Source organism: Mauremys mutica, chromosome 8, assembly GCF_020497125.1.
Source record: "Mauremys mutica isolate MM-2020 ecotype Southern chromosome 8, ASM2049712v1, whole genome shotgun sequence".
Classification (NCBI taxonomy): domain Eukaryota; kingdom Metazoa; phylum Chordata; order Testudines; family Geoemydidae; genus Mauremys; species Mauremys mutica.
In genome coordinates, this window is record NC_059079.1 from 73939645 (window position 1) to 73965894 (window position 26250).

Genomic DNA, 26250 nt, shown 5'->3' on the forward strand with positions numbered 1-26250 from the left:
GAAACTGGAATTATTACAGTTCGATTAATTTATACACAAATGGTGTAAAGCAGAGTTTATTTCTATCAGCCTTCATGTTATTTCCTGCACTACAGAATGTGTTAAATAAACTTCCCCAAACCATTGAGCATTGTTGTTGGTGGTTTCATTATTAGTCCAGAGTTTTTGAGGGGGAAATCCTGGAATTTTAATTTAAGAACCTGTAGTGAAGGTTTTTTTTACTTCTTTCTGTATGACAGCCTTCTTCATATAGTGTAGCATTTATTTCTTTTGCAGTAAGAGCTTGTTTATTTCCTAGCTTTCCTAAATACTATAGTGAAAATAAACAAAATTAAATATCCTGAATCAATTTAATTTAATTTAAAATACTCTAGTTAGTAAAGCCATCCCCAGTTTGGCCTGTCATTCAATATTACCTTTTGTTTACCATTCTAAAAGATAATGGACAAAGTAACTAAACTCTCCATGATAATCACCTCAATGTTCTCTTTCTTTTCATTTCTCTCATTAATTGTAAGGTCGTAGCCACTTTCTCATGCATAAAGTCCAGAGAGTGAAGAGTTTTAGTCAAGAATATCTTGTGCTAAAATTATCAATTACTGCTCTTTATGTTGATGCGGTATACACTGTCTCCAGGACACTACAGTAATAGAGTAAAACCTCATGAGAATGTGACCTTTATGGAGAAAAACTGGCGATAAAGAACATAGTAACAATTAGAGTTTCTCAAAACTCCAAACTTTAACAATTGTAAATATTCTGTGAAATTTTTATGACATTAAAATGTGCTTCAAAAATCTCTCTCGCTGCCAAACTCCCATGTTGCCCCAGTAACTGAAATATTAGTACAAAACTTTGGAAGCTAAATTACATTGAATTACAAAAAAATTTAATGTATGTGCATCATGTTCTCCCATCAGCAACAAACATGCATCTTTTCCTTATCTAGGGAAAAGTCAGTGTTACAATCCGGCACTTGATCTTTCACGGTGACATATTGTAAGTATGAACATGTCACCAGTACCTCAATGAACAAAACCAGAAAACACCCTCCAAACTGATTGCAATCTTTGACATTGACATTTTAGTAACCCTCAGAATTTAGCTCTGCAGATGTCAAGATAGGATATAAGAATATATTATTTTCCACATGACAGACTGTAGAATACTGAAATACAGTGCTTTTTCCTTAAAGGAGGGGGAGGTTAGTCCATTTTATGGACACCCAGCCAGCCAGTTAGCTATGAAATCCCTGTTAGTAACTGTTCTCTACTTGCTTTACCTGTAAAGGGTTAAAAAAGCCCAGAGGTAAAGGGAAGGGAGTGGGCACCTAACCAAAAGAGCTAATGGGAGGGCTAGAACTTTTTAAAACTTTCTTCAAGATCTGTTGTGCACAATATCTCATTCAGATGACTCACATGGGTGGAGCACATTTTGTGGGCGGAGCTTAAAAGAGTGCCACCAGGACTTCTGCCAATTTAAACCTTACTAAAAATGTAATTGCACACATTTTCAATGAAGTAAACAAATTACTCTTTCATTTCACAAAATTTGCTGTAATACTTTAGACTTGACAAATTAGCAATGAAATACAATGTAATACATCTATAGAGAAAATGCTTAAAATGTGGTTTCTTGATTTCAAGTTTAATTTGCTTTATGAAAATTAGGAAGCCATAATAAATTACTTGAGTAACAACACAAATTGACTTTCAGAGCAGAAAACTTACACCACATACTATATAAATCAAAACCTACATGTTCCAGAGTGATAAGATTACTTACAGAAAACAACCACGTATCTAATACACCTTTGCAATTGCAATAGAACAAATATACATAAATATATTTTAAATATATCTCATGGATTTATTTATTTAATGGATTTATTTAGGAAACAAAATGCACCACAACAAATCTGTAACTTTTAATTCAAATTATATATACTGAAAATCACAATAAGTGTTTTAAAAACTAACAATACCTGTGTGACACCTTGTACCCCATGTGATATGCTGTAACCCATATTCACAATTTTATATGCTTGTGATATATTCTGTACAAAGTATGCCTTGTGAGGTATCATTTGAAAACTCATCATCTATTGAACATCATTGTCATATTAAAATGTGTCTATCAACACAGTATATGGAGCTAGAAGATTTTGCCATATGTTTGTTACTGAAACATGTTTTTGGGGAACACCCACAGACTAGCGCCTCAGAAACAACAAAGTTCTGATCACAGGTGATAGAAAACTATCAATTCAGGGGAGGGATAGCTCAGTGGTTTGAGCATTAGCCTACTAAACCCAGGATTGTGAGTTCACTCCTTGAGGGGGCTACTTAGGGATCTGGGGCAAAAATTGGTCCTGCTAGTGAAGGCAGGGGGCTGGACTTGACGACCCTTCAAGGTCCCTTCCAGCTCTAGGAGATTGGTATATCCCCAATTATCATCTTTAACTGCTGAAGCAACCATTCACCAGCAGGGGAGACCCTAAACAAAGAAGTTTACAATTCACTTGAAAGACTTTTCGAATTTCAGGTACACAGGGGACTGTTTTGTCTACATCCCAGCAAGAGGTAATCCTCAAAGAGAGGAGGGTGATACAAAATAAGAGTCAGTGACTTCCTCATCTCTTCTCCTCCCCCATCACTACTCAGAGCAGCAAAATCGCTTGAAAGACAATGGTGTATCGTTGAATTGGGGGGAGTGGTCCTGACCTGGAGGTTTTCCAGCCAGCACAGACTGCTGAAAGCTGAGATGAGAGAAACCTGTTTGCTTTTAAACGTACTGGGTTTGGTAAAGTTTAGGAATTAGCTTCCATGTTTATTTTTTTATTTCTTTTGTAACCAACTCTGACTTTTATGCCTTCCACTTGTAAATCACTTAAAATCTATATTTCTCTAGTTAATAAACTTGTTTTACTTTTTTATCTAAACCACTGTTTGGGGAATCTTTACCAGGGTCAACAGGATTGGTGCATATTCATAACCCATTGTCACAATGAGGACTAATTATGAGCTGGTATGGTCCAGTGGGCTACTTAACAGTACAAGACACACATTTCTGAGGGATAAGGCTGGGACTGAGGGATCTGTGAGTGTCACCCTGTATAGACTCATGGATGGCTGGGAGAGCATTCATGTATTCAGCTCTCAGTGACTTTACATGCTAGTGGCTGTGAGAGAGCACAGTCTAGAGCAGGGATAGGCAACCTATGGCACGTGTGCCAAAGGCGGCACACGAGCTGATTTTCAGTGGCACTCACACTGCCCAGGTCCTGGCCACCAGTCCAGGGGGCTCTGCATTTTAAATTAATTTTAAATGAAGCTTCTTAAACATTTAAAAAACCTTATTTACTTTACCTACAACAGTAGTTTAGCTATATATTATAGACTTATAGAAAGAGATCTTCAAAAATGTTAAAATGTATTACTGGCACGCGAAACCTTAAACTAGAGTGAATAAATGACGATGAGGCACACCGCTTCCAAAAGGTTGCCGACCCTTGGTCTAGAGGAGTTGCTGTTCTGTCAGTAAAGTAGTGTAAAAGGCATCCCAAGTTGGAGAGCTAAGGGGACACAGCAGTTCAGCTTGCACTCTGGTGAAACTCACAACCTTACTGGTCTGAACTGATGGTGAAAGAAAGAAAGAAAGAAAGAAAGAAAGAAAGAAAGAAAGAAAGAAAGAAAGAAAGAAAGAAAGAAAGAAAGAAAGGTCACTTTCATAATGATCAAAAACCTCTCCACTCCTAATAGTTCAACAATTTCTACCAAAAAATTAATATAGTTTTAGATTAGGCATCAATAAAATATGTGAATCAAGAATATCATTTGTTCTTGTCAACAATTATACATTATTTTAGCATTTCTTAAATACCAGAAATAACACTAAGAGCCCTATAAACCCCTACTGGAACTCACCTGTTCACTTGAATTCGGTGTAAGCGTCTGCTGTATCTCTTTCTCCCCGTTCGCCGCAGAGTTAGGGAAGTTGGGGCTGAAAACCATGAGGTCATTCTTGGCGGTGCCTTCCCCTACACACAAGTTCCGGCTCTGGCGCTGGGAATAGGACCAACTCCCCACCTCGCTCGAGCACACCACGGTGGCTTTCCCAGGCCCGCACATCACTTCCGGACCCGGGTGGCATCTCAGGCCAACGTACACGACAATCACCAGCACAAACAGCCCGGACACCGAGCAAATGGCGATCATTAAAGACACGTTCATGTCAACCAAGGGCCCGTCGCTCCCGCCCCTTGGCCTCGAGTCCCATTTCACAGCCTGGGGACTCTCCACCAGGCACAGGCTGACAGTGGCTGTCGCTGACAGCGCCGGCTCCCCATGGTCCTTCACCAGGATCACGAGTCTCTGGCTGGGGCCGTCCGCCTCCTCCAAGGCCCGCGTCGTGCTGATCTCCCCGCTGTACACACCCACCCGGAAAGGCCCCGCAGCCCCGGGCTCCTGCACTTCGTAGCGAAGCCAGGCGTTGTAGCCGGAATCCGCATCCACCGCTCGGATCTTGCCCACCACGTGCCCTGCGCCGGCCGACAGCGGAACCAGCTCGGGCCCTGGCGAGCCGCCGACGGAGCCGGCCGGGGACACTGCGGGCGCGTTGTCATTTGCATCCAGCACAAAGAGCTGCACAGTCACGTTCCCGCACAGCGACGGCAACCCGGCGTCCCTCGCGCTCACCTGGAACTGCAGCACTTGCAGCTCCTCGTAGTCAAAGGGCTGCAGGGCATAGATGTGCCCGCTCTCCGAGTGCACCGAGATGTAGCTGGACAGGGGCTGCTCTCCCACACTTCGCTCCACCACCCAGTAGCTCACAAAGGCGTTTTCCCTCAGGTCCGGGTCCGAGGCAGACACGGTCAAGAGATGGGCCCCGGGCGGGTTGTTTTCCTTCACAAACACCGTGTAAACGGGCTGAGGGAAAGCGGGGGCGTTATCGTTCACATCCGCGATCGCCACCAAAATGCTGCTGCTGGCCGACAGAGACGGGGCCCCTTCGTCTCTGGCTGTCACCACGAGCTTATATTCAGACACTCGCTCCCGATCCACGGCCTCCGCCAGCACCAGCGAGTGATAATTCTTAAAGGTGGAGACGAGCCGAAAGGGCAGGTTCGGGGGGATGGAGCAGGTGACTTTGCCGTTGTCTCCCGAGTCCCGGTCAGAGACGCTAATAAGAGCCACCACTGTCCCCGGGGGCGCGTCCTCCGGCACCGGCAGAGAAAGGGAAGTCACGGCCAGCTCAGGGGCGTTATCGTTCACGTCTAACACTTCTACCAAAATTTTGCAATGTCCGACCATTGGAGCCTGACCTTCATCTGTAGCTCGGACTTGAATTTCATACAATTTAGTACCTTCAAAATCCAATTCTCCTTTGATTCTAATTTCTCCAGTATGAGAATCTATTCTGAACATGTCTTTTACTCCGGGAACAGTAAGAGTATTAAAGGAATATGCAATACCCTTATTAATCCCCTCATCCAAATCGGTGGCGTTGAGTTTGATGACTAACTCCCCAACCGTTGTATTTTCCATTAAATTGACATCATACACGGATTGACCAAAGACAGGCGCGTTATCGTTCACATCCAGCACAGTGATCACCAGCTGAACTGTGCCGGTGAGCTCCGGTTTGCCCCCATCAGTGGCCGTGAGTAATAAATTATGAAGAGGGATTTCCTCTCTATCAAGACCCTTCCTTAACACTAGCTCAGAAGATTTGCTTTTGTCGTTTTTCTTTTGTACATCTAGAGTGAAAAATTCATTAGAGCTCAGTTTATAGGTTAGCAGCGAATTTGTACCAATATCTGCGTCTGAAGCGCCCTCTAGTGGGAAACGCGAACCCGGCAGTCTTGATTCTGATACAAACAGATTTAATTCATTTACGGGGAACACAGGAGCATTGTCGTTTATATCCTGTATCTCCACTTCCACGTGAAATAGCCTCAGGGGTTTGTCCACTATCACCTCCAGGTCAATGGCGCACAGGGGGCTCTGGCCGCACAGCTCTTCCCTGTCTAGTCGCGAATTAACAAACAAAACGCCGCTCTGCAAATTTACCTCAAAATAGTCTCTCCTGCCGCTGGAGACCATCCGGAACATCCGAGACACCAGCTCCGCCGCCTCCAGCCCCAGGTCCTGGGCCAGGCGGCCCACAAAGGTGCCGTGTTTGGATTCCTCCGGCACGGAATAACGGACCTGGCCGCTGCCCACCTCCCAGGCCGTGTGCAACAGAACCAGCCGCAGCAGCTGCCTGGTTACCAGGGAGTCTCGCCGGAGAACAGCCATCGCAGAAACACTCCTTCCAAAATTCTCCAGCTAAGACGTGGCGAATGCAAATATTTTTAAAATATATTTTAAGTCTTATCTTTGCAAACTGCTCCGTCTAATCCCTCTGCGTCCGGTTTGATCCGCCATTTGATATTGACGTGATTCGCAGTACAAACCAGGGAGGGGCTTTCTATTTACTGTCTCACCGAAGGCCTTTTTTGGTCTACAGCGACATCATGTGATTAAACGTAGAAATGCAACGTAATTGTTATGATTATTTTTATTTCATATGCTTGTATTTTTTTCTTATTGTTCTTATTCTTGTCCCTTTTCCAGAATATGTTTACAATACGTTTTTAAATTGTATAGAAATACGCGTATTTTAATTTGTGATAACTTAGGGTATATTGAAATAAATTGTTTTCATTATATATTCAGGGGTAACATTAGTAGCGCCTGTGTGCCGTTAACGCTTCTTTTCATTGTATGAGACTTTACCATGTTCAGTGTTTATTTTCTGTTGTGATGATTTCAGAACATGAGCCCCCTAAAAACCTGCGATCTCCAAAACAACTGGAGGGTTTAAGAAATACATAATTTGGTTTATCAGCTTATAACCTGTCTGTTTTTCTGTTATTTTATCTTCCTTATCAAGTATGTACGCGGCACATTTACATTCTATACAGATACCGAACACCTATTCCCTGCCTTGAAGAACTTAGACTCTAAGTACGTGGTCCTGTATCTTTAATTCTTCGGAGCTGATTCCTACCTACTAAACCTCAGTGGCGTTACTGGAATCAGCAAGTAACGTGAATAAGAGATTGCAGGGACGGGTTTAGAAGCTGATATGATGAAGTGCACTTAGCTATTTAGCTATTGGACGCTGTGCAATTTCTTAGTATCCATCGATCTCTATGATCGCACACAGCTGAAATCTATTTTCTTGCCATTCGTCTCCGCACAGGAAAATGCCCCCCTAATTTCTCATCTATAAAGAATAATAATTTTAAGTGCGGCGTTTGAGAGTAAGTAGAAGAGGCAAAAAATAATGGGTTGTAATTGAATTAGTATCTCCTAATTCTTCTTCAGTAGTCACCATTTATCCCGTATTTTTATTATTTAAATACCGGGGGGAATCATGACAATTCTTATTTCTGACTGGCATCAATACCCGGTGTGAGGAAATTCGTTGTTCAGAACTTCTTGGGTTTTTCCAATACATGCTTGAAATTTTAAAAATATTTTCCCGCATCTAAATAGTTTATTTATTATTATTATAGTTCTTGCTGCTGCTACTGCGAAGAAGAAGAAGAAGAAGAAGAAGAAGAAGAAGAAGAAGAAGAAGAAGAAGAATTTACATTCTTTTAACAACACTCATTCTCTGGGATCCAAACTGTCTCTCAGATTCTACGTAAGGGTCACTCACCTGCTGGGTTGGGATGCAGCAATATGCAAATTAATCACGTCAACCAGTCTGCATTATCAATACAAACAACCGCTTTTAGAAGAGCACTATAACTAATTATAAATGCCATGGAGAAATCCCTGGCAGATAACGATCTCCCCTCTGAGAACATTCGGTGTAGATGCATTCATATAAACAAAGCACAATAATGCAAACATATTATAGGTTCTCGTATACAATCAATTCTTTTTACATTTGTATTTAAAATATTAATTTGCATAGACTCCAATTTCATATCTGACTCTTCAGGTGAAAATTAATCGGTCTCGAGGCCCTTCTCTACCTCTTCAGCTGCGGCAATATCTTCTGTCTCTTCCACAGGCTTGAACATTTAGAAATTGTCTTCAACTTCGGTGTATAGCTGATCGGGGTACAAACAACACCTTTCTGTCCGCTTTCCCCAAATCTTCGATTAAATAATGTCTTTGCATATTTTACCTAAAATTGTCATGTAATGTAGGTAAACAGCTACTTTAGTTAGCTTGAAAAGCAACCGGTGCGCTAGCATCTACAATAACTACGATATGAAATGACACCGAGCTTCAAGTTATTCGTAGGGCACATGGCACAGATTTAGATGAGGGTTTCTTCACCACCTTCAGAAAGTCTTTTAGTCACGAGCACTGGATGAGAGTCTCTAGTATCAGACAACTGTAATCATTCAGTTTAATTTTCTAAAAAGTGAAGAAAGATTAGTAGACTCTAACCCACCAAGAACATCAATAAGTCTCAGGTGTCTCCTAGAGGTCTTCTTCATGTCATTCATTTTGGAAAGCGACATATTGTCCTTTACCAGGCCGGTAACAGTATAAGCATGGAATGAGGCTGTAGATTCTGGAAGCGTAGCTTTCTTCTTCTCAGTGCTTCGAAATCACTCCACAAATCTCTCATCTGTAGATTCGACTTTGCCCTTTATTTAACCAAAGGTCTGCAAATTAGCTAACTGAATGAGAGACAAATTTAGAAGCAGAGCAGAGCTCTTCATCCAAAGCCCAAACTCTATTGCTGGGCTGCTCACAGGCACATGGAGGGAGAGAGGCCATCATCTTCCCTGTCTATGTTCTACGACAGAAAAAAACACTTCCGCCTGGACAGGGGTTCTTGTTTTTCTAGACAAGACACACCTCAGACACGTGCAAAGAAATTCCAGAAGAGAGGGACAAAAGGAATGCTCAAAACCAAAATCGAATACTGAAAATGAAGATTAGTGGTGCTTATATGTGCTCTGCTCCCCTCATAAGGTTATTACAGCTCTTAAATTATTTTTAAAAGATTAATAATTTGGAATAGTTAAGTAAAATGTGAAATCAGTCAGTAAAAGGGAAGAATATAGGATTATTTAGAAAGTATGAGATTGTTTAATGCCTAATCCCTATAACACAATTATGATAATTTACTTTGCATTTATCAGCATTGAATTTCATCTGCTGTTTTTTTGCCCAGTCATCCAGTTTTGGGAGATCCCTTTTAACTCTTCACAGTCTATTCTGATTTCACTATCTTGAGTAATTTTGTATTATCTGCAAACTTTGCCACCTCACTGTTTACCCTTTTTTCCAGATCATTTATGAATATGTTGAAAATAACTGGACCCAGTACAGATCCCTGGGAAACACTACTATTTACCTCTCTCCATTCTGGAAACTGACCATTTATTCCTGCCTCTTGTTTCCTGTCTTTTAACCAGCAACTGAACCATGAAAGGACCTTCCCTCTTATCGCATGACTGCTTACTTTGCTTAAGAGCCTTTGGTGAGGGACCTTGTCAAAGTCTTTCTGAAAGTCCAAGTACACTGTTATCTACTGACCATCTAAAAGAATTTTAGTAGATTGGTGAGGCATGATTTCCCTTTACAAAAGCCATTTTGACTCTTCCCCAATATATAATGTTAATCTACCTGATAATATTGATCTTTATTACAGTTTCAACCAATTTTCCTGGTACAGAAGCCAGGCTTGCCAGCCTGTAATTTCCATGGTCACCCCTGCAACCTTTCTAAATAATTGGTGTCACCTTAGCTATCCTCCAATCATCTGGCACAGAAGCTCATTTCCGTGATAGGTTATATACCATATTTAGGAGTTCTGCAATTTCATATCTGAGTTTCTTCAGGCCTCTTGAGTGAATAGTGTATCATCTAGCCCTGGTGACCTTTTACTGTATAATGTATCAATTTGTTCCAAAACCTCCTCTATAGACACTTCAATCTGGGACAGTTCCTCAGATTTGTCATGTAAAGAGAATGGCTCAGTGTGAAAATCTCCCTCACAGTCTCTGCAGTGAAGACCAATGCAAAGAATTCATTTAGCTTCTCTGAAATGTCCTCCTCTTTGTTGAGTGCTCCTTTAGCGCCTCAATTGCCCAGTGGCCCCACTGGTTGTTTGGCAGCTTCCTGCTTCTGGTGTATTTTAAAATAATTTTGGCTTTTGGTTTTTGTGTCTTTTCCTAGTTGCTTTTCAAATTCTTTTTTTGGCCTGCCCGATTATACTTTAACACTTGACTTGCAGAATGTATGCTCTTTTCCATTTTCTGTAGTAGGATTTAACTTCCAATTTTTACAGGATAGCTTTTTGCCTATAAATGGACTCTTTTACTCTGTTGTTTAGCCATAGTGGCATTTTTGGTCCTCCTGCTATGTTTTTTAATTTGGGTATTCATTTAGTCTGAGCATCTACTATGGCATTTTTTAAATGTTCTCATGCAGTTTGCAGGCATTTCACTCTTGTGGCTGTTCCTTTTAATTTCTGCTTAACTGGGTTCTTTATTTTTGTTTAGTTCCTCTTTTGGAAGTTAAATGCTAATGTGGTGGTTTTCTTTGGTATTTTCCCCCTTACACAAGGATGTTAAATTTAATTTTATTATGATGGCTGTTACCCAGTGGTTCAGCTATATGAGCCTGTGGGACCATCTCCTGTGCTTCACTTAGGACTGTCAAGAAGTCTCTCTCCCCTTGTGGGTTCCAGGACTAGCATCTTAAAGAAGCACTTATTAATAGTATCTAGAAACTTAATCCCTGCATCCTGGCTTGAGGTAATATGTACCCAGTCAATATGAGGATACTTGAAATCCCCCCTTATTGTTGAGTTTTCTATTTTTATAGCCTCTCTAATCTCCCTGAGCATTTCACAATCATTGTCACCATCCTTGTCGGGTGGTTGGTAGTATATTCCTACTACTATATTATTCTTATTTAATCATGAGATTTCTAACCATAGAGATTCTATTGCACAGTTGAATTTGTTTACGATATTTACTATATTTGACTCTGTGCTTTCTTCACATACAGTGCCACTCCCACAGGAGCACAACCTACTCTGTCATTACTATATATTTTGTATCCAAGTACGACTGTTTCCAAAGATTGTCATCATTCCACCAAGTTTCTGTGATTTCTATTATTATACTAATATCCTCATTTAATACCAAGTTCATGGTATCAAATTCACCCATATTAGTATTTAGATTTCTAGAATTTTCATATGAGCACTTATAAAATTTGTCACTTTTTAGTTATTTGCCTTCATGTGATGTAACTGAATGGGACTCTTTTTCATTTGACTGTTTCTCTTCACTTTCTATCATTACTATATGAAATAAATAAGAACTTTAAAAATCTCATCATCTTAATTTTTTCTTTCTGAAATAGGGATACTTAAAATGCCCAACTGACATGTTACAGACAATGTCTCAAATTCAGATTTAAAAAAATACCAAGTGAGCAGGGCTGGCTTTAGGCCAATTAGATCGATTCCCTGGAATCGGGCCGCGCCTTAGGCTCTTTTACATTTTTTTTACTCACCCCGGCGCCCCCGCGTCCCTGGCCAGAGCGCTGGCCGGAGCGCGGCAAGCCCCGCGGCCCGGGCCGGAGTTTCGGCCGGCGAGCGGCTGCCCTGCGGCACCGCGACCCCGGCCGGAGCTTCGGCAGGATCGCGGCAGCCTCGCGGCCCCGCTCTCTCGGCCGCAGCGCGGCAAGCCCCGCGGCCCCGCTACCCCGGCCGGATCTCCGGCTGGAGCGCGGCAGCCCCGCGACCGCGGCGGGAGCACGCCAGCCCCGCGGCCCGCTCTCCCCGACGGAGCTCCGGCCGGAGCGCGGCAGCCCTGCGGCACCGCGACCCCGGCCGGAGCTTCGGCAGGATCACGGCAGCCTCGCGGCCCCGCTCTCTCGGCAGCAGCCCGGCAAGCCCCGCGGCCCCGCTACCCCGGCCGGATCTCCAGCTGGAGCGAGCCAGCCCCGCGACCCCGGCCTGAGCTTCGGCCCGAGCGCGGCAGCCCAGCGGCCCTGCGACCCAAGCCGGAGCGCCGCAGCCCCGCGGCCCAGCTCTCCCGGCAGGTAATCTGAAGTGCTGGAGAAGACTGGGAGCGCTGCCCGCTGAGTACAAGCCCCGCTCCCCACAGGAATCGGGCCCTGCAGCTGATAAAGCCGGCCCTGCAAGTAAGGACTCACCTTTCCAACGGGATTTTGTGTAAACTAATGCTTCTTTTCTGAAGCCTGAGGGACATTGGAATTATCAACAATAAAAACATTTCTGGATGAGATTTTGCTCAAATGCAAATAATTTTAGATTTTTTTAAGAATAAAACCAAATTCACACAAAGGACAGCACATATGAGGATGTTTTCACGAACACCATGCAGACCTAAATTTGTAAAATACCTTACTGCGAAGTATAGGATCACTGAGAAAAGAAACACACTGGAGCAACCAGACTTTCTTAGCAACCACACAAATGCTGAAAGTCATAGTATTCATAGAGAAAATCTAGGGTAGATTTCTTTAAAATATAAAGAAACAGAAATTAGTGAAAAGGAATAAACCCTAACGTAAATAAGTGTCGGGTAACATGTGCTAATATGATCATATCTATTTCCACCAATAGAAAAGACGTTCACCATTTATCTTAAAATACTAGTATGATTTTTTTTAAATGAACAACTTTACCCTTAAATTAGCAACCGCAAAGGAGTTTACATCGACTCATACTATTGATAAAAAAGCCGACCCCATAACAAATTACCGCTCACTTGCTTTCCAATAGCCTGTTTGGAAAATTTTGCTAAACATGATTTTTACGTAAATCATGGTTTTCACCTAGACCACATTATGAAAGCCTAATACAGTAGACAATATAAAAATCGTGTAAAAAACTCTTATATCTCATATATGTTTGTGAACGAACTACGAGACTAACCTGTCCATCACAGATTAGCTGCTCCCGTTTCCAGTTCCCCGCAATCTTCGAAGAGGAAGGGAAGTTGGGGCTGAAAACCATGAGGTCATTCTTGGCGGTGCCTTCCCCTACACACAAGTTCCGGCTCTGGCGCTGGGAATAGGACCAACTCCCCACCTCGCTCGCGCACACCACGGTGGCTTTCCCAGGCCCGCACATCACTTCCGGACCCGGGCGGCATCTCAGGCCAACGTACACGACAATCACCAGCACAAACAGCCCGGACACCGAGCAAATGGCGATCATTAAAGACACGTTCATGTCAACCAAGGGCCCGTCGCTCCCGCCCCTTGGCCTCGAGTCCCATTTCACAGCCTGGGGACTCTCCACCAGGGACAGGCTGACAGTGGCTGTCGCTGACAGCGACGGCTCCCCATGGTCCTTCACCAGGATCACGAGTCTCTGGCTGGGGCCGTCCGCCTCCTCCAAGGCCCGCGTCGTGCTGATCTCCCCGCTGTACACACCCACCCGGAAAGGCCCCGCAGCCCCGGGCTCCTGCACTTCGTAGCGAAGCCAGGCGTTGTAGCCGGAATCCGCATCCACCGCTCGGATCTTGCCCACCACGTGCCCTGCGCCGGCCGACAGCGGAACCAGCTCGGGCCCTAGCGAGCCGCCGACGGAGCCGGCCGGGGACACTGCGGGCGCGTTGTCATTTGCATCCAGCACAAAGAGCTGCACAGTCACGTTCCCGCACAGCGACGGCAACCCGGCGTCCCTCGCGCTCACCTGGAACTGCAGCACTTGCAGCTCCTCGTAGTCAAAGGGCTGCAGGGCATAGATGTGCCCGCTCTCCGAGTGCACCGAGATGTAGCTGGACAGGGGCTGCTCTCCCACACTTCGCTCCACCACCCAGTAGCTCACAAAGGCGTTTTCCCTCAGGTCCGGGTCCGAGGCAGACACGGTCAAGAGATGGGCCCCGGGCGGGTTGTTTTCCTTCACAAACACCGTGTAAACGGGCTGAGGGAACGCTGGGGCGTTGTCGTTCACATCCGCGATCGGCACCAAAATGCTGCTGCTGGCCGACAGAGACGGGGCCCCTTCGTCTCTGGCTGTCACCACGAGCTTATATTCAGACACTCGCTCCCGATCCACGGCCTCCGCCAGCACCAGCGAGTGATAATTCTTAAAGGTGGAGACGAGCCGAAAGGGCAGGTTCGGGGGGATGGAGCAGGTGACTTTGCCGTTGTCTCCCGAGTCCCGGTCAGAGACGCTAATCAGAGCCACCACTGTCCCCGGAGGAGCGTCCTCCGGTACCGGCAGGGAAAGGGAAGTCACGGCCAGCTCAGGGGAGTTATCGTTCACGTCTAACACTTCCACCAAAACATTGCAGTGCCCAGCCAATGGATGCGGATTTTTATCTGTAGCCTCGATTTGAATCTCGTGTAAACTAGTGTCTTCGAAGTCCAGTTTTCCATTCACTCTCAGTTCACCACTCTTTGAATCTATGCTAAACATGGAGCTTTCAGTGAGCGGAGTGACACTGCGAACTGAATATATAATATCCTTATTTATTCCCTCATCCGAATCTGTAGCGTTGAGTTTAATTACTAGTGATTCGTTTGGAGCATTTTCTAGTAACAGGACTTTATAAAGTGACTGATTAAATTCAGGCGCGTTGTCATTCACATCTAGCACCGTGATCACCAGCTGAACTGTGCCGGTGAGCTCCGGTTTGCCCCCGTCTGTGGCAGTGAGTAATAAACGATGCTCAGGGGTTTCCTCTCTGTCCAGTGGTTTACTTAATACAAGGACTAACGATTTACTTTTTTCATCATTCCTTCGCACGTCTACAGTAAAATGTTCGCTTGGGCTGAGTTTATAGGTTAGCAGAGAGTTTGTTCCAATATCTGCGTCTGAAGCGCCCTCTAGTGGGAAACGTGAGTTGGGGAATCTCGATTCTAAAATAAACAGATTTTCTTTACTTTCAGGGAACACAGGAGCGTTGTCATTTATATCCTGTATCTCCAGTTCCACGTGAAATATCCTCAGGGGTTTGTCCACTATCACCTCCAGGTCAATGGCGCACAGGGGGCTCTGGCCGCACAGCTCTTCCCTGTCTAGTCGCGAATTAACAAACAAAACGCCGCTCTGCAAATTTACCTCAAAATAGTCTCTCCTGCCGTTGGAGACCATCCGGAACATCCGAGACACCAGCTCCGCCGCCTCCAGCCCCAGGTCCTGGGCCAGACGGCCCACAAAGGTGCCGTGTTTGGATTCCTCCGGCACGGAATAACGGACCTGGCCGCTGCCCACCTCCCAGGCCGTGTGCAACAGAACCAGCCGCAGCAGCTGCTTGGTTACCAGGGAGTCTCGCCGGAGAAAAGCCATCGCAGACACCCGGCAGTGTCGCTTATCCAATAAAATCCCAGGTTTGCCAGATAATAAGTATGCTTTAATATATCGGTCCACGTCTATGTAGAGGTTTAATTCAAGTCCAATGTCAGGCAATGCTGGTGAATATCTGATTTGCTGCAGATTTTAGTATGGGGATGGGGGGGAGGAGCTGTATATTTCCCTTTCTATGAAAACGTATTTTTAGTCAACAGCGGCACCTTGTGACATATATATATATAAAGTCCGCTACTAGCGATTTTTTTTCCTTATATTTAAACATTCTTAACTTTCCTGTTGTCATGGACACTGTTTAATCATTAGTCCGTGGCCTAATATACTGATCTTCCAAATAGTTCCCCTTTTTCTTTTCTGAAGGAAAAAAATTGCTTAAATTATGTTTATGATTTTATTGGTAAATATCAGCTATTTTGAACATGTTTTTGAAGATTTTCTTGACATCAGACCTTAACTTCAGAGCAGACAATCGTCAAAGATCTGGAACAAGTCTAATACTGGGAGGTTTCTTTCATAAATTCTGTTTTGTTGAGGTGTGGTTGTTGAAACTGCTGTAGTCAAGATAGCTGCAAACAATATTATATTAGTGATATTTAGTTTGTCTAAATTAATTGTATATCATACTTGTTTTCACTTTGGCAAACAGAGAGTCTCTATAACAGGTGCTTATGGATCTTACATATATCTGAATGCAGACTGGAATAAAGTAGTGATGAATATATAACAGAGACAAGGTAGGTGAGGTAGTATCTTTTACTGGATCAACTTATGTTGGTGGGAAGGACAAGCTTTCGAGATTCACAGAGCTTTTCCTCAGATCTGGAGAAGATAAGCGGATTGTCCAAGCTAAATACCCAGTGGAACTGATCCTTAAGCATAAGGGGTTCACACAAGTTTAGGAGAAAGAAGAGCTCTGTGAAACTTAAAAGTGTGTCTTTTCCACCAACATAAGTTGGTCCAATAAAATACATTTATTTACCACATCTACCTTTTCTCTCTCATATCCTAGGACAAACTCAGCTCCAGCAACAATGCAAACAATTATGAATATATACGCTGCTGCCCATTAAGTTCATTTGGTGGCCCCTAGTTCTTATATTATGGGAACAAATAAATAACTTTTCCTTTTTCATTTTCTCCACACCACTCATGACTTTATATACCTCTATCATATGCCCCCTTAGTCTTCTCTTTTCCAAGCTGTAAAGTCCTAGCCTCTTTAAACTCTCCTCATATGGGACCCATTCCAAACCCCTAATCATTTTAGTTGCCCTTTTCTGAACTTTTTCTAATGTCAGTATATCTTTTTTGAGATGAGGAGACCACATCTGTACGCAGTATTCAAGATATGGGCATACCATGGATTTATTTAAGGGCAATAAGATATTCTCCATCTTATTCTCTATCCCTTTTTTAATGATTCCTATCATCCTGTTTGCTTTTTTGACTGACACTGCACACTGTGTGGACGTCTTCAAAGAACTATTGATGATGACTCCAAGATCTCTTTCCTGATTAGTTGTAGCTAAATTAGCCCCCATCATATTGTATGTATACTTGGGGTTATTTTTTCCAATGTGCATTATTTTACATTTAGCCACATTAAATTTCATTTACCATTTTGTTGCCCAATCACTTAGTTTTGTGAGATCTTTTTGAAGCTCTTCACAGTCTGCTTTGGTCTTAACTATCTTGAGCACTTTAGTATCATCTGCAAACTTTGCCACCTCACTGTTTACCCCTTTCTCCAGATCATTTATGAATAAGTCGAACAGGATTGGTTTTAGGACTGACCCTTGGGGAACACCACTAGTTACCCCACTCCATTTTGAAAAGTTACCATTCATTCCTACTCTTTGTTCCCTGTCTTTTAACCAGTCCTCATTCCCTGAAAGGATCTTCCCTCCTATCCCATGACAACTTAATTTATGTAAGAGCCTTTGGTGAGGGACATTGTCCAAAGCTTTCTGGAAATCTAAGTACACTATATCCACTGGATCCCCCTCGTCCACATGTTTGTTGACCCCTTCAAAGAACTCTAATAGATTAGTAAGACATGATTTCCCTTTACATAAACCATGTTGACTTTTGCCCAACAAGTTATGTTCTTCTATGTGTCTGACAATTTTATTCTTAACTATTGTTTCAACTAATTTGCCCGGTACAGACATTAGACTTACTGGTCTGTAATTGACGGATCACCTCTACAGCCCTTTTTAAATATTGGCATTACATTAGCTATCTTCCAGTCATTGGGTACAGAAGCTGATTTAAAGGACAGGTTACAAACCCTAGTTAATAGTTCTGCAATTTCACATTTGAAGTCTTTCAGAACTCTTGGATAAATGCCAACTGGTCCCAGTGACTTGTTACTGTTAAGTTTATCAATTAATTCCAAAACTTCCTCTAATGACACTTCAGTCTGTGACAATTCCTCATTTTTGTCACCTACAAAGGATGGCTCAGGTTTGGGAATCTCCCTAACATCCTCAGCCATGAAGACTAAAGCAAAGAATTCGTCATCACTTTATCATCTTTAAGTGCTCCTTTTGTATCTGGATCGTCTAGGGGCCCCACTGGTTGTTTAGGAGGCTTCCTGCTTCTGTTGTACTTAAAAAACATTTTGTTATTACCTTTTGAGTTTTTGGCTAGCTGTTCTTCAAACTCCTATTTATCAATTCTTATTACATTTTTACACTTAAATTTGGCAGTGTTTATGCTCCTTTCTATTTACCTCACTAGGATTTGACTTCCACCATTTAAAAGATGTCTTTTATCTCTCATTGCTTGTTTTACGTTGGCCATAGACTAGCTAATTCCAGTCTTGTCTCATTATATTTCAATACATATAAGTTAGTTGTTGTGACAGTAATTGTGAGTGAAGTGAATGTGAAAACATATTGAAATAGTTCCCCTTTGCATCTCTGGGGCTCATTTTATTTTGTAAGATGATATATTTCAAAATAAAATTTCCCCTTGGCGTCAGTTCATTCGCTGCGTTCTCTTTACAGGCTTCTTAATACAATATGACATTTTATAAATTCTCTATTTTTCTATCCAAATGAGCGGGTGGCGGTCACGTGACCCCAGGTTCTGACAGCTCTATACAGCCATAACTCTGCTCCTGAGCACTCATCGTCACTCCCAGAAAGAAACCTAAATGCCCTCACATCCCTCCAGAGCACTGTCTCCTCAATACAGGCGACGAAACCATGGAATCGATTCCAATCGCTATTTGCTCCTAATCAGAATCTACTTCACGGTGGGCTTCCCATAGCCACACCACAGAGCGTCGTGGAGGAGATATCCAGGCTGGCGTATTAACTGAATGAAAGAATACCCAAAATGTAAATCAGATGGAACACGTGAAACATTCAAAATAGGTTGGTGCTGTTTCAGCTTCCCTTAAAGACATTAAACGGTATCAAGGTCTTACAGGAAAGGCTGGTGGAAGCTGAAGCTCAATTAAAGGGAAGAGGAACTTGAGGATAGAAAACTGGCAGGAGGCATAAAGATCGGCAAGATTCAGAATGACTAATTAAAAGTATTTACCAAAGTGGATGATGTGGAGTGGAAGACAGAGTCTGGACTTCAAATCTGCATTTAACAGGTTTACCAGAAGAAAACGGAAGCAGTAACATGCTCTCAGGTTATGGGCTCCCCTGTTAATGATTTATTTTCTGTTAAGGGCTTCCTACCTGTTATTGATCTGAAAGGCCCTCCAAAGGCCAGGAGACTAAAATTACTCCAGGAAAAAGGTCTAACACGGTGATCATGAAATGTTTAAAATTCCAGGATCGGGAAAAGATTCTTCATCTGAAGAAAGGAATGTTGTCTATCACACACTGTAAGTAACTCAGGTATTTCGCATGTCAGTGCAGAGACCCTATGTAAAAGAATGTTTTGTATTTCTGTTTCAAAAATATGAATAGAAAGAGCTTCCAGATTCTGAGCTTTTAGAGGCTTTAAAGCCTTTTGGGCTCTCTGCTGTATTGCAGATTATATGCTCTTCGGGACAGGGACTATCACGGATTAAATGCTGACACGATGCATAGCATGGATTTGCTCTCTACTAATCTGAATTGCTGTGGGTACTTTACAGTGATAATATTTCCTTCCTTTTAAACACAAGATGCCACATATTTCCCCACATAATTGTCACAGCTAGAGGTAAAGTGTCCAGGAACCCAAGAAGCCAGCATGTCATAGATACAGCATTTTTCTTTAAAAAAAAATCTTAAATCAGAGTTTAACAATGAAATGGTAAGTGTGTCATATCGCAGTACAAGCCAGACCAGTTACAGGGCTGTGTCACCCCTGCCCTGTAACCTGGGGTGCTTTGCGATGTCTTGCTGTTGTAGCCTCCAACCTGGACAACTCACAACCAGCCACCAGCATTCAGATCACTCCCAGATTTTAGCTCATGCTAAAATAAATTTGTTAGTCTTTAAGGTGCCACAAGTACTCCTGTTTTTTTGGCAGATACAGACTAACACGGCTGCCACTCTGAAACCTGTCATTATGCAAGGCACTGCATTTAGCCGTATGGAGTGGAAATCCATCAACTTCATGAAAAAACTCGTACAGATACAGACTGACATCATCTTCCTTTCCAAATGCAAACAGATGGACATCATACCAAAAGGACTAAAGGTAAAAAATCCATTACAATCTACATACCACACAGACTATGCTGACAGATTGTGCCACACACTCTCAAAGAAACTGCAAAACCACCTGATCAACATCCTATACAGCAAACAGGGGAAGATTAAGACTGAACTCTCTAAACTAGATATTCTGATGAAAAACCAACCTTCTACACAAACTTCCTCATGGACAAACTTTACAAAAACTAGACAAGCCATTTACAACAAAAACTTTGCTTCTCTACAAAAGAAAAAGGACACTAAACTGTCTAAACTGCTACATGGCACAAGGAGCCACAACAATAGCTCCCTTAACCCACCCAACAATATTGTTAATCTTTCCAGCTATTCTCTTAGCCCAGCAGAAGAATCTATCCTATCTCGGGGACTCTCCTTTTGTCCTTCCAGATCCACGAATATGATACAGTTTTGCGGTGACCTAGAATCCTACTTTCGCCGTCTCCGACTCAAAGAATACTTCCAACACACCTCTGAACTACATACTAACCCACAGAATCCTTCCTACCACCGCTATAATAAAAAGGATTCTGCACGGACTCCTCCAGAGGGTCGAAACAACAGACTAGACTTCTACATAGATTGCTTCCATCACCGTGCACGGGCTGAAATTGTGGAAAAGCAACATCACTTGCCCCATAACCTAAGCCGTGCTGAACACAATGCCATCAACAGCCTCAAGAACAACTCTGACATCATAATCAAACAGGCTGACAAAGGAGGTGCTGTCGTCATCATGAATAGGTCGGAATATGAACAAGAGGCTGCCAGGCAACTCTCTAACTCCACATTCTACAAGCCATTACCCTCTGATCCCACTGATGATTACCAAAAGAAACTACACCATCTGCTCAAAAAACTCCCTGAGAAAGCACAGGAACAGATCTATACAGACACATGCCTGGAACCCCGACCAGGTGTATTCTATTTGCTACCCAAGATCCATAAACCTGGAAATCCTGGACGCCCCATCATCTCAAGCATTGGTACTTTAACAGCAGGATTGTCTGGCTATGTGGACTCTCTCCTCAGGCCCTATGCTACCAGCACTCCCAGCTATCTTCGAGACACCACTGACTTCCTGAGGAAACTACAATCCATCAGTGATCTTCCAGAAAACACCATTCTGGCTACTATGGATGTGGAAGCCCTCTACACTAACATTCCACACGAAGATGGACTACAAGCCATCAGGAACAGTATCCCCGATAATATCACGGCTAACCTGGTGGCTGAACTTTGTGACTTTGTCCTCACCCACAACTATTTCACATTTGGGGACAATATATATCTTCAAGTCAGTGGCACTGCTATGGGTACCCGCATGGCCCCTCAGTATGCCAACATCTTTATGGCTGACTTAGAACAACGCTTCCTTAACTCTCGTTCCCTAACACCCCTACTCTACTTGCGCTACATTGATGACATCTTCATCATCTGGACTCATGGAAAAGAAGCCCTCGAGGAATTCCACCGAGATTTTAACAATTTCCATCCCACCATCAACCTCAGCCTAGACCAATCCACACAAGCGGTCCATTTCCTAGACACTACTGTGCTAATAAACGATGGTCACATAAATACCACCCTATACCGGAAACCCACTGACCGCTATACCTACTTACATGCCTCCAGCTTCCATCCCAGACACACCACACGATCCATTGTCTACAGCCAAGCTCTAAGATACAACCGTATTTGCTCCAATCCCTCGGACAGAGATAAACACCTACAAGATCTCTATCAAGCATTCTTAAACCTACAATACCCACCTGCTGAAGTGAAAAAACAGATTGACAGAGCCAGAAGAGTACCCAGAAGCCACCTACTACAGGACAGGCCTAAAAAAGAAAATAACAGAACACCACTAGCCATCACCTACAGCCCCCAACTAAAACCTCTCCAGCGCATCGTCAAAGATTTACAACCTATCCTTAAAGATGATCCCTCACTCTCACAGATCTTGGGAGACAGGCCAGTCCTCGCTTATAGACAGCCTCCCAACCTGAAGCAAATACTCACCAGCAACCGCACACCATACAACATAAACACTAACCCAGGAACCTATCCTTGCAATAAAGCCCGATGCCAGCTCTGTCCACATATCCATTCAAGTGACACCATCACAGGAAATAATCACATCAGACACACCATCAGGGGCTCGTATACCTGCACATCTACCAACGTGATATATGCCATCATGTGCCAGCAATGCCCCTCTGCCATGTACATTGGCCAAACCGGACAGTCTCTACGCAAAAGAATAAATGGACACAAATCTGACATCAGGAATCATAACATTCAAAAACCAGTGGGAGAACACTTCAACCTTTCTAACCACTCAGTGACAGACTTGAAGGTGGCAATTTTGCAACAAAAAAACTTCAAAAACAGACTCCAAAGAGAGACTGCTGAACTTGAATTAATATGCAAACTAGATACTATTAACTGTGGTCTAAACAAAGACTGGGAATGGTTGGGTCTTTACACCAATTGAATCTATTTCCCTATGTTAAGTTCTCCTCACACCTTCTATGGGCCATCTTAATTATCACTTCAAAAAGTTTTTTTTCCTCCTGCTAACGATAGCTCATCTCAATTGATTAGACTCTGCCTGTTGGTATGCATACTTCCACCTTTTCATGTTCTCTGTATGTATAAATATCTCCTGTCTGTGTGTTCCATTCTATGCATCCGAAGAAGTGAGCTTTAGCTCACGAAAGCTCATACTAAAATAAATGTGTTAGTCTTTAAGGTGCCACAAGTACTCCTGTTTTTTTTTGCAGATGTGTTTGTGTAACTGCAGCCTGCCAGTCACACCCTGGCTCTCACCAGTCTTGGTTATACAGCAGGGTTATCCCAACACACTTCAGGTCGTGGGCTTTCCTCCAGAAATGTATGTTTCGTACTGCTCAGCCCTCTCCTTAACAGTCTAAATATAAAAGAGCCATAACTTTAAACTCATACAGGCCAGATTCCCCTATGAAAGCTGACTTTTCTGGGACATAAGCATCTAAGAGAATTTGCCTATGCCTTCGAGTCAAATCCAAAGTATTTATTAACTTTGCACCCTCCCCCACACAACAGATCAAGTAGGTTCTTCTCTATCTAGGCTGTGGGGTATGGATCAAGTTAGATGATGGCATTCATCCTTCTAAAACCCACACAAAATCTCATGCTTTTATCCCTTTTGGATACCATTACAACAGGAGACACCTAGGAGCTTTTTGATGTAGTAATCACTCCCATGTCTAGCATGCTCTCCATCTCCCCCTGAATTGGTCTTTGCATTTCTCCTTTAGCATGATATGGTCTTGTAATTTTAATGGAATGCACTATTTTGGTGGTTAAACCTGGCAGCTTGGAAAATACCCGCCTGTGGTATTTCAAGGGTCAGTATCTCCTGCTTTTGGGTTGTGTCCAATTTCCCCCTCCTCCAAATCTCAGTGCTCTCCAGAGGGGTTTGTTCCTTACTCTCCCTGACCAAATTAATTAAAGAGGAAGTAAATGTTCCCTCACCAGCACAACAAATCATATTCATTGCCATTTTTCTGTCTTTAGACTTTTGACTCTTTTCAAGGTTCTAATGCATTAATTCCATCATAGCCTTTAAAAAGTCTTTAAAATGAGTGACATGGTCCCTCGCAGGCTATTCTGGCTCTTCTGTACAACCCTTCCTTGAGTCTGAAATTAAACCTAAGGGTCCCCTCACCTGAATCCCATAAAAGAGATCAAAGGAAGCAAACATTGTAGACTATTGGCGTATGTGCCTGTAAAAGAAGGGAGTAACATATCCCACTCATTCCCTCATCAAGTAATGTCCAGTCTCAGGGTAGACTTTAATTTTCCATTGAATCTTTCTACCAGACCATGGGTTTCTGGATGATAGGGGAAGGCTTTTATAAGACTCACCCCACACAACTCCCATAGCTGTTTGAAAACTACAGACGTGACCATTTGGACCTTTGCCTGACAAAATTTTTCTGAGAAAACCAACTCTGTTAAAAAGGTTATTAGGGCAGTAGCCATGGTTTCAGCTTCTATGTTAGATAGAGCTGTGGCTGAAAGGTACCTGCTGGCAAAATCCACCACAATCAGTATATATATTTTCATTTCTGGAAGGTCTGGGTAGGGGTCCCACAATATCTACAAATACTCTGGCAAACACCACCTTAATAATAGGCAAAGAGCATGTCAGATGTTTTGCAGTGTCCCTTTAACCTCTAATTCTTTTGACATAAAACATAAATCTTGCAGTAATCTTTCACCATCTCAAAAATGTGAGTTCAATAGAAATTCTGTTTTAGCCTATCACAAGGTTCTCTCCACTCCTAAGTGTCAAGCAAAGGGACAATCATGAGCTACCTTCAGCAACTCCATCCTATACTCAACAAGCACCAGTACCTGCTTGTAAACCTCCATAGGGCATCAATTTTTCCCTATGGGAGCCTCCTTGTACAACAAGCCTCTGTCTAGAAAAAATCTGCCCTTTTCTTCCACAGATGGGGTATTATTCTGAGCCTTATCCCTCTTCTTGTCCAGGGAAGGATCACAAAAAATTCCTTGTGAGTCTCATTTATGTTAAGACCAGACTCTAGCAAAACAATGGGATCTCCAAACCCCTCCTCCAGGGACAATCTGTTACTTTCAGCTGACAAAGTGCATTTTCACCCCCCTCAAAGCCCTCCCTGTTGTCCAAGACAAGCCAGGCAAAGCCATACTCCTGACTGCAAGTATGATATTAACCTGCTTAGACATGACTAAAATATCATTACAAATTAAAACATCAGTGGGAAGTAGATTTCCAACATTAACAACATTTCTTTCAAAATTCTTGCACTCAAGGTAGACCTTGGCCAATGGTACAGTTATAGGGAATTCAGCCAAAGCTGATTAAACTTTTACCAGAAGTCTGTCATCCTCCCTTATCAAACTTCCCTTGACCAAAATGAATTGGGATGCTCCAGAGTCCAGCCCTTACAATCTATGCCATTTACCTGAGCATTTTTTATAAATGTGTCATTACCTCTCAAGACTCAATCGTAATATAGATTTCAGAGGGGTATCCGTGTTAGTCTGTATCAGCAAAAACAATGAGGGTTCCTTGTGGCACCTTAGAGACTAACAAATTCATTTGGGCATAAGCTTGTGTGGGCTCTAACCCACTTCATCAGATGCATGGAGTGAAAAATATAGTAGGCAGATATAAATATACAGCACATGAAAAGATGGGAGTTGCCTTACAAAGTGGGGGTGTCAGTGCTAATGAGGTCAGTTCAATCAGGGTTGATGTGGCCCATTCCCAACAGTTGACAAAAAGGGGTGAATATCAACAGAGGGAAAAATTAATTTTTGTAGTGCTAAGGAGGCCAATTCAATCAGGGTGGATGTGGCCCATTTCCAACAGTTGACAAGAAGGTGTGAGTATCAACAGAGGTAAAATTACTTTTTGTAGTGACCCAGCCACTCCCAGTCTTTATTCAGACCTAATTTGATGGTGTTAAGTTTGCAAATTAATTCCAGTTCTGCAGTTTCTCGTTGAAGTCTATTTTTGAAGTTTGTTGTTGAAGAATGGACACTTATAAATCTGTTATTAAGTGTCCAAAGAGACTGAAATGCTTTCCTACTGGTTTTTGAATGTTACAGTTCTTGATATCTGATTTGTGTCCATTTATTCTTTTGTGTAGAGACTGTCCAGTTTGGCCAATGTACATGGCAGAGGGGCATTGCTGGCACATGATGGCATATATCACATTGGTAGATGTGCAGGTGAATGAGCCCCTGATGGCGTGGCTGATATGGTTAGTTCCTAAGACGGTGTCCCTTGAATAGATAGGCGAACAGAGTTGGTAACAGGGTTTGTTGCAGGAATTGGTTCCTGGAGTTAGTGCTTCTGTTGTGTGGTGTGTAGTTGCTGGTGAGTATTTGTTTCAGGTTGAGGGGCTGTCTGTAAGCAAGAACTGGCCTGTATCCTAAGGTCTGTGAGAGTGAGGGATCATCCTTCAGGATAGGTTATAGATCCTTGATGATCCCCTGACTGCCCACCCTGAACCTCTGCCCCATCCAACCACCCTCTCCTCCCTGACTTCCCCCCAGGACCCCCCCACTCCCTTAACCAACCCTCCCACTCCCCCCCCTTACCAGCAGCAGGGCCTCTCAGCCACGACACCCAGCCAGAGCCACCTGCATTCCCCACAGTGCCCATCAGGAGCAGCAGGCCAGAGCACAGCCTGCATGGCGGCGTGGCTGTGGGAAA

General features: G+C 43.2%; 1 protein-coding gene across 7 annotated transcripts in view; it reads right to left on the bottom strand.

Annotated features, from left to right (window-relative positions):
* The window catches only part of LOC123375395 (protocadherin alpha-C2-like), a 334194-nt gene that overhangs the window by 293293 nt on the left and 14651 nt on the right, over window positions 1–26250 (bottom strand). Inside the window, exons 1-3 of one of the 7 annotated variants that reach the window (XM_045026247.1) lie at window positions 20485–20544; window positions 19026–19213; window positions 12940–15893 (exon numbers count right to left, since the gene is read on the bottom strand). The exons of 3 other annotated variants lie outside the window; for them this stretch is intronic. In XM_045026247.1, the coding sequence (XP_044882182.1) occupies window positions 12940–15306 (2367 nt within the window). In that variant the 5' untranslated portion in view covers window positions 15307–15893; window positions 19026–19213; window positions 20485–20544. Of the gene's footprint in view, window positions 1–3926; window positions 6417–12939; window positions 15894–19025; window positions 19214–20484; window positions 20545–26250 lie in introns of those variants that run through there. 3 more of the 7 variants (XM_045026240.1, XM_045026232.1, XM_045026248.1) reach the window with 3 other exon arrangements.